This window comes from Schistocerca piceifrons, chromosome 4, assembly GCF_021461385.2.
Source record: "Schistocerca piceifrons isolate TAMUIC-IGC-003096 chromosome 4, iqSchPice1.1, whole genome shotgun sequence".
NCBI classification, from domain to species: domain Eukaryota; kingdom Metazoa; phylum Arthropoda; class Insecta; order Orthoptera; family Acrididae; genus Schistocerca; species Schistocerca piceifrons.
Window position 1 is genome coordinate 302,897,047 of NC_060141.1, and position 14,004 is coordinate 302,911,050.

General features: G+C 42.1%; 1 protein-coding gene across 2 annotated transcripts in view; it reads left to right on the plus strand.

The window, feature by feature from the left end:
• The window catches only part of LOC124795005 (UDP-glycosyltransferase UGT5-like), a 154,091-nt gene that overhangs the window by 120,970 nt on the left and 19,117 nt on the right, over positions 1–14,004 (plus strand). For both annotated transcript variants that reach the window (XM_047258761.1, XM_047258760.1), the window contains one exon: positions 3,385–4,200. In XM_047258761.1, the coding sequence (XP_047114717.1) occupies positions 3,385–4,200 (816 nt within the window). The remainder of the gene's footprint in view (positions 1–3,384; positions 4,201–14,004) is intronic.

A 14,004-nucleotide genomic window follows, 5' to 3' on the forward strand; every position in this document is an offset into this window, starting at 1 on the left:
CGTTTAACTCCAATTAAAAAACCACACATCTAGCCCTATGTGACGACAAAGATGTAAATATTTTGATATCTGCTTCTGGATTCCCACAGCAAAAGCATGAAATCTGAACAAAGTATTCGGTTTTAGCCTTTCTAGTGACAGATCAGCTTTGCTCTTGTGGTAGTTGGTTCGTGGGCTGAAATAATAATTTTGGAAATAAATGCAAACGTTCAAAGCGACCTCTCCCTGAACGTATGAGCAATGAAATGAAAATGTTCATGTTGGCAGAATCTAATGTGCCCACAGTTACTGATGGTATAACAAAAGGCAAAATGAGCCCATTCTTCTTTTTTCTGTACTACTGCACAACCAGTCCGTTACTACAAAGTCACTGTGAAGTGAGTGATTCAGCCATCCAGCCAGGATAATTACAATGCGACTTCATTAACAGTTGAATGATTTTATAAAGGAAAAAATATGATTTACGCATTTTCTGTTTACTGCACATACATACATTTTAAGCTTTTGCATGTCACTGAATGTACAAACATGCTTAAATATGGTTTTAGTTCTGCGCCTACATGTACTTTGGTAGAGTCCTACATATTTTTGCATATTGATGTACAGCATGAATCAAAATGGGGGTCAAAAGCCTCTTCCGCCAGCTTTATATTCTGATATGCAATCGCCATCAACTTCTTCCATAATTTCTCATAGAAAGCACGTACAAATGGCTGGGAGAAGATACATTCTTTAGCATCAAGAAGGATTGGATAGCTCGCGTGCATTTAATTCTTACATATATGGTCTTGTAAATGCATAGACTGAGCGTCATCTAGTATAGTATTGTAGATTTTTGCCGTTCGTGGGAAGTAGACATGGATATTGTTTCTTACTGCTGTAGTCCGAGTATTGGTGCTAAACGTGGCTCCAGTGAGCAAAAAATTCTCTCATAGCTGGAGCCACTCTTTGCCACATAACGTCACTTGTTTACCGCAATATCGAGGAATTTAAAAGATTCACGACTGTATTAAACAGATATTTTGATCCCATCCCAACAAGAACTTGTTTACTGTCATTCAAACTGCATGTTGTGTAAAAGAGCGACACCTTCACCCTGAAGGTTCAGATCGTGGTTCGTTAGAAGAAACTCAGTGAAGTCATCTGCAACAGCGGGACTTAACCGCACACACACACACACACACACACACACACACACACAAATGCTTTCTTTCCTTTTCTTTCTGCTTCTGCTGCTGTGTTACAACAGACGGAAAAGCTACGACATAATTCGCGTTTACGATGTGGTGAATCACACGTTAAGTGAAAACTTAACTGTTGTAGTGCATGCAACGTATCGTAACTTTAGAACATAGTTCGCTCTGTTTATTCTTGCGTGTCAATTCATAAACTTAAAGAAAGAGTACTGTGGCAAACGTGTATTATAATGGCGTTCTAAATTGTCTTACAACGCATAAGAAAACCATTCGATGTTTCTCTCCGTACAAATAATGATTTTTTTTCTTCCAGCTTCCTGCTGAACACGTATGTTGGTGATAGTTTATTTCTAGGCATGTTTGGAAAAAGTGTCAATTGTGTTTCTTCTCTTGCAGCCATGGAGGGCTGCAGATAGTGTTATCCTCCCAGGGAGAGGCATTTCATCCAGGTCAGAGATCAGTATACAAACAAATGATGATGTAACTGTTTCACATGCAGAGGTGGAATAAGCTGCAAGTCTGTTAAAAATAGAAAGTTTCCAGGGAAAGTTGGGATTCCCGATGAATTACTGGATTATGGAGGATATCCATTAACTGAGGAATTAATCAGTTTGATTAACCATGTTATAACTGGTAATAAAATTCCAAACGAGTTGAGAACTAATATTACGATTCTTATGTACAAAGAAGGATATAAGAAAGACGCCATCTAATTACAGAGGGATTCGTCTACTGATCTACTGAGTTCAGTTCCTATACTCATAGCAAAAATAGTAGGGAATAAAGAAGGAATTACAACCCTTGCTGAGGAGCAGTATGATTTTAGATCCGGTAGGTCATGTAGAAATGCAGTATTCATTCTTTGACAGATTGTAGAGAAGTCCATTGAATACAACAGACCAGCTTCTCTTTGTTTTATTTATATACAAAAGGCTTTCAATAGGATTCGGTTAACAGATGTTTTGAACCTATCTACAATAGGGGGATTCGGACCATCTTAATAAAAACAACTGAAATCATTTATTCCACAACTACACCCGGACGAAAATTGGTTCCAGTTAACTAGTAGAAACTTCTAGACATATTTAACATGACAGCCAAAACACAAATATGGTTATATCCACTCAAAGACCAAATGTATGACCACATCTGTTGAACCAATTAGATGCAAACTCGAAGTCGATGGAAAAATTATTCAACAGGTAATGACATTTAAATATCTTGGTTGTGAAATGTCCAACAATAGAAACGTCGGAAAGGAAGTTAGAGAACAAGTAGCAAAAGCAAAGTAAGTGGCAGAACGTTTAAACGATACTATTTGGAAACACAAGCATACAGGGAAATATGTAAAAGTAAGAATACATGAACAATAGTGAGACCAGTTATGACATACATGGATGTAACAAGGCAAGAGTGGAAACACCAGGAACGAGGAGACTTTTGAAAACCACGGAAATGAAAATTCTGCGAAGAATTACAGGGATGACCCTGAAAGATAGAGAAGTGAAAGCATTAGGAAAGGATGTAAAATGGTCTCCAGTAATGAGAGGGTACACAAGAGAAAGCATGGATGGAACGAAAACACAGACAGATTGGATGACAGGAAGATTGTAGAAATAGTAAGAAATAAATCAATGAGTGTTAAAAGAAATACTGGCCATCCAAGGAAAAGACGAAGCGACTACCTAGGGTAGACTGGGGTGTACTGAAGGAAACAGGCTTTAGACCAGGAAGAAGAAGAACCAGCTTCGCAGGCATACCGATTATTTCTTGACATGTCTGAGGAAAGAGGTATCTATGTTTACTCCCTAGCAGCCAGGGAGTAGCATAGATAGCGTTCCTGACAAGGCGGTTCATCGACATTCAGGTCGCCCGTCCAATAAGAGGCTTACGTGTGAGCGTTATTCCTTTCACAAACGAACGTCCATTGCCCAGTAATACGAAATGTAGTTATAAGAAAACCAAAGTAAACAGTGAGAGTTTCGTTACCTTTTATGAACAGTTCGACTATTATAAGCTGATTTATTATTGTTGTGCGTTTTATTATTCACAAATGGAGACTCAATTTTGTTTTTTCAAATTTGTTTATAATGCCGGTTAGCTATATGTGTACGGCTGCCTGTTTCGGCAATGTTTTGTATTTTTGATTTGTGATCAGCTTTTTAGGGCGTTGTTTTCATTTTTACAGATGAACTGCGTCGTGGTATTTCTGCTCATAATGTTGGTGGCTGGAACGTCGGAGGCAGCAAGAATCTTAGGCCTGTTCAATTACCCAGGGAAGAGCCACTTCATAATGTTTGAAGCAGTGATGAAGACGCTCGCAGCACGCGGTCACCAAGTCACTGTGTACAGTCACTTCCCACAACCAGCGCCCCTACCTAATTATAAAGATGTCAGTTTGGTTGGTTCCTTACCTATCCTGACTGATGCAATTCCCCTCGAAGCCTATGTTAACAGTGACATCTACTCGTCGCTAGATCTTTTCATGAAGCTATCATCTGACGAGTGTGACAAAGTACTGCAATTCCCCGCAATGCAAGAGCTGATGAGGTCGAATGAAACTTTTGATTTGATTTTCACTGAGGTATTCGTTACTGATTGTATGCTGCCATTTGTGCACAAATTTCAGGCTCCAAATATTGCCATGCGTTCTTCTGCTATCATGCCATGGACATCTGATCGTTTTGGCTTACCCGATAACCCTTCTTACCTACCAATTGAGTTTGGATTAAGTAGTGATCACATGGGATTCTTTGAGCGCCTTAGTAATGCGTGGTATTTGGTCTACAGTAAATGGTTCCATAGTAGATATATTGAAGTATCTACGGATGCTGTTGTCATGAAGCACTTTGGCGATTCAATTCCTCCCTTGGTAGATATAGCAAAAAATACTAGTATGCTCTTTATGAATACCAACCCGGCATTGACTCCTCCAAGACCCCTCGTACCAGCTGTTGTGGAGATTGGAGGCATACATTTGAAGCCCGCAGGGCAACTTCCAAAGGTAAGTCTACGATGTTTGCATGTAGATATTAGCTAAACTTTTTCAGTTTTACACAACTGACAATAGGTTATCTTTATACAGGAATACGACATTTAGTTTTGGTGCACTGCAAGACGTATAAAGTAATTTTTACTATACCATAGTTGCGTAGTTGACACAGTTATCGACTCTTCTTTTCAGTTCAGTAGTACGTTCTCTTCACAAAGTTCTTGTAAGATAGATAGTATAAGGTTAGTGCCTATTTTCGTCATGCAAGGACTGTGTTTTTACACTTGCATAAGTAAGTAAAAGGTATGCAATTCATTTTTTTCTCATGCTATTCGTTCATGAATTACCAGAAAGCTAGAAAGTGTGGAACTTTACTTATTTAGAGGATTCACCTACAACGCACTTAATTTCTAGTACTCGGGCCTAATTGTGAGGAACAAAGTAAGGTTGGAAACTATGAGACGTGGAACAGCCTTGGAAAAAATGAATAACGAGGTGAGACCATGATGCTCACATTCACGCACTTTTTTCTACGTTTATATTTTCGTGTCCATAAACAGATTGACCGTAAACCGTAAAGCAGACTCTCACCACTAAAATGTATGCATTACAGCGTAGAATTGTACTTATCGTTTCATCACAAGCAAGGATAAACCTAGGGAACAGTGTGTAAAATAGTCCACGCCACTTCGAAATAAAGAGTAAGAAGAAATCTTTATAAACGAATACAATACTGAATAAACAAACGAATCAAAATATTTGCAATACCCAAAAAGGAGGTGTGGAAATGGTGCTTCTTAGCTTTAGATGTTTCGAGATAGTATATGACGAATAATAGTATACACCATTCGCGAGGAAAGTTTGATTAAGTAGTAAGGGCGACTGTGAGCCACCTTAAAAGCATACGAAAGGAGAGCTCTGAAAAGCTGAGATAAATTAGGCATATGCCATAAGATTTTTCCTTTGTGTAGCGCTGTGTTCATTGACACTAAAGAATTATTGTAGAAGTTAAACAATAAAAGCAGAACTTCAGAAAGATCCAACAAAAATTGTAGTAAAATCGGGAGGTTATGTTCGACGCGTGATAGACACCAGAACAGCAAAAGCTGTTTTGATTATAAGCACAAGAGAAAATTGAATTTGTGGTTACCCTTAAAAAAAAGAAAGAAACACAGTGCAAACAATTTGGAGACGTCAGACTGACCTTGTCCTTGATGTCGATTACGCTCATGGCAGAAAGTGAAGCCATTTAGTGCTGAACACAGATCAAGCATAAAACAGTAAGAAGGTGCACTGAACTGTGGAAAAAGAAGCAAAATGGAATCAGTGGACGGTCCAAGCTCAAGATATCCAAAATGAAGCGACGGTCAGTAGCCGCGGAGTCATGATTATGTGGGACCGGTGTTGGATTGCGAAGTGGAAGATCCGTGTTCAAATCTCCTTCGTGCCCCAATTTTTTTATTCACAAGATTATGAACGGACCGTCTGGTCATTGATGCGTCTGTTTCCTGTATTCAAACTTGTATTTGTCTCATGTTATAACGTCCGTTCGCAACATCGAGGTGTAAGGAAGGGACGTCCAGACGTACGTACCTCCAATTTGGTCTACACAAGTACGACATGTTGTGACTTATACGTTTTGACTCTTGAATTGCTCTGTTATAACAGAGTTCACAGCTGGTTATTTTTTTATTATTTTTTTTTTATTTCTGTGAGAGGTTTATGCAGCATCCCGGCTGCTCTCCCTGTTCATCGTACACAACCACGACGCCGTGCTTCTCGCAGTTCGCTCGAGGTAGCACATCTTGAGCTTGGACTGTTCACTGTTTCTATTTTGATTTTTTTTTTCACAGTTTTTTTTCACAGTTTCTTCCTGTTTTCACGCTTGATCTGTGAGCAGTTTATGGCCGGCTGTCCATTGGACCATTTTACTACTAAATCTGAGGGGGGGGGGGGGGGTGGAGTTTCCTTTGTCAGTGTCCGCCTCTGGCCGATGTCTCGTGTAATAGATCATTCCACTAAGCTGTGGCATCCCACTCCTGTTTAAGTTAAATCGACGGAAGAAAGAGAAACGAATGTCTTTTCCATTACCTAACCACTTTCACGCACCCTACAAGCAAAATTAGTTCGCTGCCTTCAAGCCTACGGATAATTCTGACACAGTACATCCATGGTAGCACTAAAAATACTCTTATTAGGGCAAACGTAATATCTATAGAGAGACACAGTAACCGATGGAAAACTGTAACTGGTTATTTACTTCAGTCACAGTTGCGATTTAATATAGATAGTTACCAATTACAGCATGTATCAACCTTATTAATGTCTGTAAAAATGGAATAAACATGACAGGTGAACAGAAAGAGTCAAGCGATCTTGTTATTTGTTTAAATGTATACAGCCGTTGGAAATGTATACACTGCCTAACAAAAAGCTGAAGCACACAGAAGGTGGGCAGGAAACGAAATGAAAATTCACAGGTCGAGAAGGTATGTGATGTTATTTCTGTGCTAACAAAATCGAATCACATTAAAACCAGCTTATCAATATAACGTTGCACCCTATCTGGGCTCGGTGCATGAGCCTATGCTGTTGGTAAAGATGTTATAAGGCCGTTGTGTACTTTCCTAAGGCAAGCTGGCCCACAACCGTTGTAAGTGGTCGGTGACATCTTGGATACAGGCACTGGGACGGAATTTATGTCCGAGCTGGTCCCGTGCAAGTTGCATCAAGGACAAATATTGGAAATTTGCTGGGCACGGGAGTACATCAACGTCACGCAGACAGCACATAGAGACACGTGCCATGTATTGGCGAGCATTTTCCTGCTGGAAAAAGACACTATGATCCTTTCGGATGAGAGGTAGCACATGACGGCGCAGGATGTCTGTGACGTACTGTTCGGCCGTCGGTGTTGATGTGTTGGCAAATGTGCCAACACCTTGTAGATAGAGGAGGCCGAAATCTAACGCAGACGGGCGTGAATTCTGGAACAGGATAAGTAGTGAATTCTCATAAGAAAAGTATGCAGCTCCTCGAATACTTATCTTTATTCCATCCTTGTGGTACATCGCTCTTGATAATACAAATAAGACTATCTTCATATACGGTTAATGGCGCCTTGCTAGGTCGTAGCCATGGACTAAGCTGAAGGCTATTCTAACTGTCTCTCGGCAAATGAGAGAAAGGCTTCGTGAGTGTAGTCGCTAGCAAAGTCGTAGTACAACTGGGGCGAGTGCTCGTCCGTAACTCGAGACCTGCCTTGTGGTGGCGCTCGGTCTGCGATCACACAGTGGCGACACGCGGGTCCGACATGTACTAAATGGACCGCGGCCGATTTAAGCTACCACCTAGCAAGTGTGGTGTCTGGCGGTGACACCACAAGTGTTCCATCAGCCATAGCCGTGACCTGAAGTCCAAAAGTGATTTCTTCCGAGGTCGCCGCCATACTCACCAACGATGGTCATGTGGGACAGTGGAGAACCACGCTCCATCGCTGAGCACAGTGCGAAACAATTCATCAGGTGCCCGTGGTTCTCGGTACTGTCATCACTACAAAGGCAGCCGTTTGTGTTATGGACACATTTCCTCAGTTCAGCTTTTGCTAGTGTCCTGCCAATGATGTGAGATGGCACAGAAGGTTTGGGGAGTCCATTACTTGTTCTTGGATGACAGACACAGATGCGAAGGGGTTACGATGTGCTTGGCGCAGAATACAACCATCATCCATTAAGGTGGTCGATCGTGGTAGAGCGGAGACTTGACGACGAGTACTACGCCTACCTTCATGTTCACATGCTGTCGAACACCAGGCCACTGTCATATTCGAATGCCGCACAAATCTCGAGACTGTACGATCCGCCAAGGCGGCCGAATGGAGACCCACCATGAGGCCACTTTCAAGGTCAGTCAGGTGCTGATAATGGTGTGTCAGGTACGTACATGGCATATAGGGGTCTCTCAAACATACCAATTATCTGCTCATCTGTCCATATTTAGACCAGCCCTGCCCAATGAATGACTTACGGGAGGCAAATGACAAGGCCATATTGGCTGCTGATTTTTGGAAGTCTGAAGTCTAGTACCGGACACGGAAAGTAAGTAAGTAAACATACCACTCAACATATGACGCTGTTCACGCCTTTTATATACCCCACCAGGCCTAGTAACATCACTAAACCCGAACTACAAGAATGCATTCTGGCGGTTGTTCTACCTCTCACTGAAAACCGCAGCTGTAATCATTAATATAACCCGTCTGTTGTGTGTACATGTACGAGTTGTGCGGACATACAACTATGTCTTCCGGGTGCTTCGTTTTTTGTTGGACAGTCTATATTGCCCAGAAGGGCGAAGTGATTATCTGGGCAGAGTGGCAGTATCGCCGTTTCTATGTGCGAGATCGGGAAGGAGCGGCACTAGCAGCGTACTCTCGAGAGGTTGGACAAAAATACGGAAACACCAGAAACACAACAGATTACCATGTCTAATCCGATGTGGGAAAACCGTTGCCGTTCAAAACAGGTTTCACTCGCTTCGGAACGCGTAAATACAGGCCCCGTACAGTTGTCAAGGGAATATTACAGCTTTCTCCCTGCAAAATAATGACAAGTTCTTGTAAAGATGATGTAGATGGATAGGAATCACCTACCCTTCTCTCCAAAGTAGAACACAAATGATCAATAACACTGAGTTGTGGTGACTGTAGTGGCCGGGATAGAAGCGACATTTCATCCTCGTGCTCACAAATCCTGTCCTGAACGATGAGAACTCAATGAACAGGGACCTTGTTGTCTTGGAACACAGCATCACCACTGGGGAACACAGAATAAACCGTGTGCTGGACCTGAACAGCGGGAAGGGACGCATAATGCTTGGAAGTAATGCGACCTTGACAACCATGAAACTCGTGGAATGTCACGATATGGCTGCCCGAGTTCCACTCTTGGGACGTAAACACGGTCACAAGTTGGAATTAGTGTGAAACAAGACTCGTCCGACCAAATGACTTTTTTCCATTGCTCCATAGTGCAGGTTTTATGACTTAGGCACCATGTTTTCTTGTTAGAGGCATTGGCATCACTGGTGAGTGGCTTTGGAATTACAGCTTGCACTGAAATTCCCTGCTTATGGAGCAATTGTGTTGTTTCGTTGCTGACAGGGTTCGCGAGTGTGACATTCAGTTGTGCAGTGACTTTTGCAGCTGTCGTCCTTTTTTTTCGTCGCAGTCGTCTTCAGTCACTGACCTTCACGATCACTCAACACACTTTCATCCGCGTTACGACTTAACGAATGAAGATTTTCCGCTTTTCCTGTAAGCATCTTGAAACACCGAACGCTCCGGCTGCCTTTATCACGAAAGCACACACCATATGAGCAACAACAATTTTCTTACATTCGAATTCACTCACAAGGGCACTGCCTCAGATACGGCCAACCTATTGGACTCATATTTAGCAGGTCACTTGTGTACAGCATCAAACGAAAGACTAAAATATTTGGCTTCCACCCCCAACCACCACCACCCATGTTTTTGAGAAAACCACCTCTAAAATTCATGAGGCACAATAGTTAAAATTGACATGGTCGACAGATAATTCAAAACTGAGCATCTGGCTGTGGAGCAGAGAAGCTTTTTTCGATTCTCAAATGTGTTCTGCAGTTGCTTTTAATTTGTATTTTTGCCTTATCGAAACTGGTAGGGATGGAAAGGTTAATAAAGTGAGTAAAACAAAGAATCATAACAAAGTAGGCGAAGAAAATCCTCAAACAGCTTCGATTGGTAAGGAATTAAAATTTTAATCGTGGTCACCTTACAAGAGGCCTTTCACTCACTCTTTTACATGTGCTCACTTTCCTTCTAGCAGTTGCATTAATGGTACAGCTCTTCTTAACATTCGAAGCAAATATATGCGCAGTGTCAATAAACTCTAATGAATGGGGTCTTGGCGCAACTACATTGTTCCTTCTGAAGATTTGGCTTTAAACAGACACATTTCTTTCTCGGTAATTAATGTCGATGCGTACCATGCGTACGACAAGATCGCCTGGAGTATCGGTGATGGAAGTCGATCATGAATTATGTTATCAATGGTTATTGTATCCACGCTTTTGGGATTCCAAAAGAACAATGCAGTTTTGAAGCCTCGAAAGTAAGTTTGTCCCGTGCCTAGCTGTAAACAAGCGTCGTGCGATCGGGTGTCTGTGGTCCCTCGTGACGAATTCATAGCAGTCTGACTCGGAATTATTTTCATACAACGAACCTTAAAATTTTAACCCTTCACAAATCCAAGTTGTTAGAGGAATTTATCCGCCTTCTTTGCTGTATTCCCTATTGTTTGATTACTAACCCTCCTATTCGTACCAATTTTGACACAGAAAAAGTACAAATAAAAGACTACAGAGCGATTTCGTTCAAAAGCGTTTTATAAGAACATAAGGGTCAGTCGTAAACATTTCTTTACTCAATCTCTAGAGAAATGTTCGTTTCCGGACCCCATACGAACATGAAAAATGCTAAGTTTTCAGTTGTCTATCGATCCACTAAATTCTGAGTCGATTGTGTGTGGAGTGGAGGGGGTTGAGCCCAAAATATTTTAAGTGTCTTTAATGTTACACTGTACACAGTCGACCTGCCACATATGAGGCGAATAGGTTGGCCGTATCTGAGGCTTTCTCGCTGTTAGCTCCGACGTAATGCACTCACAACTGCACATGACATTGTTCTGACCGCGATTTACACTTGCAATGTATTGAGGTGCCGTTCGTCACGAAATACAACAGCGCAACCTGCAGACTTGGCTATCATCTGCATTCACGTGCAGGCGTGTATTTCTCATGTGGTTTTCATGTTTTTTTCTTTTCTTTTTTTTTTCATTTCCCTACAAGTAGAGCACAGTCAACACGCACAGGCGCTCTGCATAGCATAACGATGACACATTGACTGACACTTTTGTTCGATTGTGCTTCATGCTCACTATCACGATGGCAACATTATTTGCAGTTTAATATGTAAAAAATCATGTTTCCTCTGAATTAAACGACTGACAGCTTCAATTCTGAAGTTTCATTTTTTCATACAGTGTGCCTCTTTTCAAACAATGTCGTCTCATTCTCATACCTGATGACTCGTTTAGTCTGGCACCTTTGAAAACTGAATGGAGAAGACGAAACAATTTTTTTGCGGTTTCCTACATACTTTGATGCCCAGGTCCGTGTGTAATAAGCTGTGAAGTTTTCGCAAAGTTGATATTTCGTCGCATTGTTCATAACTTCGCAGAAAGTGTTGCCTAAAACGTATTTATCCATAACGTCAGTGAGATATTTGTTGGGTGCTCTTTGCTTCTTCTTCTTTTTTTTCGAGTAGATTCTTGAATGAATGCCACTCCTTTCAGCATAGTCCCACTCTGCCAGACTTTGCACACAATCGACTTTACCGACTTAGCGTTTAACTTGTACGCTCCGTCACCTACTCCTCCAGTACAGTCACTCTTTTCTTCTCATCGTCAATAAATTTAAGGACTTTAACAGCAAGACGCCACGGTTGCCTGCGAGGGCAACTGTAATGTGGCACCAGTCTGTACTTAGACAAGTGTGCCAGTTAGTTCCCGTTACGGCCTGTTCTCTTCGTCGAGTAATATGCAGGGTGTAAAACAACTACGTGTAGAGAAGGTAAAAGAAACTTTTTGTGCGACAAATGTCAGAGATCCGCTAGTATCCATGGAGATTTTGACGCTAGTGGTTTTCAGAGACAGTGTTCAAACTGCTGAATGACGAATATTGTTTTAGAGGTCTTGCTGAAAATGTCGTCTGTTTACGTTAATGCATAACTAGCGTCTGTATGCTGATAATTCTCTAACAAATGTGGATAGATGGTCCTGTTCTATGAAATTGTGGGTCCTGAATGTCACCTGCGCAACAGACAGACAAATTACAAACCAGAAGTCGGATTCAGAGACCAAGTCTTGCCGAACTACAGTACACCAAAATTCTTACGGACAACAATACAACTCTAACTTAAAGGTAGCATCTTTCAAATGCAGCTGCTAAGGTCAATGCAAGAAGCAACATTTTTCAAAAACTTGCTGGTACCGCATGGGGAGCTAATGCTCGCGTATTAAAATCCATATTCTGTTGTTGAATACTGCTATTCTATATGGATCAACAGTGCTCGCACTAAGATGAAAGACATGCAACTCAGTCAGGCAACGTGAATTATTACGGGATGTATTAGGAGTACAAATACCCTATGGTTTCCTGTTCTCATCACTATTCCAACTCAAGCTCCATGGAGATCAGTCGTTCCTCAGAAGGTCTGAAACAACGTTCAGAAGGACCTTCAGCTACCCCTTCATTGAGATACTGCACAAGCAGAACACCAACGCTTGAAATCAAGGAAACTGTCGTGGCGCATAGGAAACAACCTTGTCGGGTAGTCTTTCACTGTCAACCATTCATGGGAAATCCAGTGGAAGCAGTCATCTTTGGTCGACAAACAGCTAGTCGAGAACCCTTCATGCGGATACAAGGATTCTCTCTAGACCTCAATGGAGGGTAGCGAACCGGATTCGAATTGCACAAGACAGATGCGGCTACCTGATACAATAGTGGGGATGGACTGGCTCTGCAAACTGTGACTGTGATGCCTCCTTATAGTCAATCTACCATTCCGTTGCTGATTGTTTTCTTCGAACGTACAAAGGAAAGATAATGGACATTCACTACGAATCAAATGCAGCAATCGAATGGATCAGGGACCTAGATCTGTAGATTGTAAGATTATACTAACTTGCGACTGTGCATATTTGTCCACAAATGTTGTATGTATATATATTCATTATACGACAAATAAAAATTGCCTAACACACTCAGAATAGTCAGGCGTTTCACCAATAACGGCTGCAACTTCGGCCAGATGAGCGACTAGCTCTTCTGGGCTGCCTATGGGTGTCTTGTACATAAAGCGCCTCATCTGCGTCCACAATAGAAAATCCGCAGGAGTGAGATCAACAGGACGTGGTGGCCACGATACTGCCCAGCCATTCCCAACCCAATAATTGGGAAAAAATTGTGGTGTCACCGCCAGACACCACACTTGCTAGGTGGTAGTTTAAATCGGCCGCGGTCCATGTAGTACATGTCGGACCCGCGTGTCGCCACTGTGATCGCAGACCTAGCGCCACCACCAAGGCAGGTCTCGTGATACGAGAGTGGACTCGACCCCAGTTGTACGAGAACCAAGCTACCGCCCAGTTGTACGCGAACCTAGCTATCGCCCAGTTGTACGAAGCCTTTCTCTCTCATTAGCCGAGAGACATAATAGCCATCAGCTAAGTTAATGGCTACGAACTAGCAAGGAGCCATTTGTATCAGTGCCTATAGCGTACGAGTATTCAAGAGAGATGTATTCCAAGGAATCAATAAAAGTTAAGTAAAAAGCATCTACATACTTTTCTTCTTATTCATTCATAAGTTCTCATGTTCCAGACTTCACGCCCGTCTGCGTTATGCCGAGCGTGCACTATCGGCCACAGCGTTAGTTTAGCATTCCTTTTCAGCAATCCACATCACGGTGTCGGTCCAGCTACCGACACTACAATTATTGGCGACGAGGGAAAAGGACCTTTTTCTGATTGCTTACATTTATTTCTGATTGCTTACATTTATTTGTGTCATGGCTTCGCCACATTCTCCAGATGTACTGTCCGAATTTTATCGCTTGCAGAATCAGCAGACGCAGGCGTTACTGGATGCCCTTGGACAGCTCGTCCAGGGTCAACGTGCGCTGCACACCGATGCGGCCGCAGCCGCTTCACC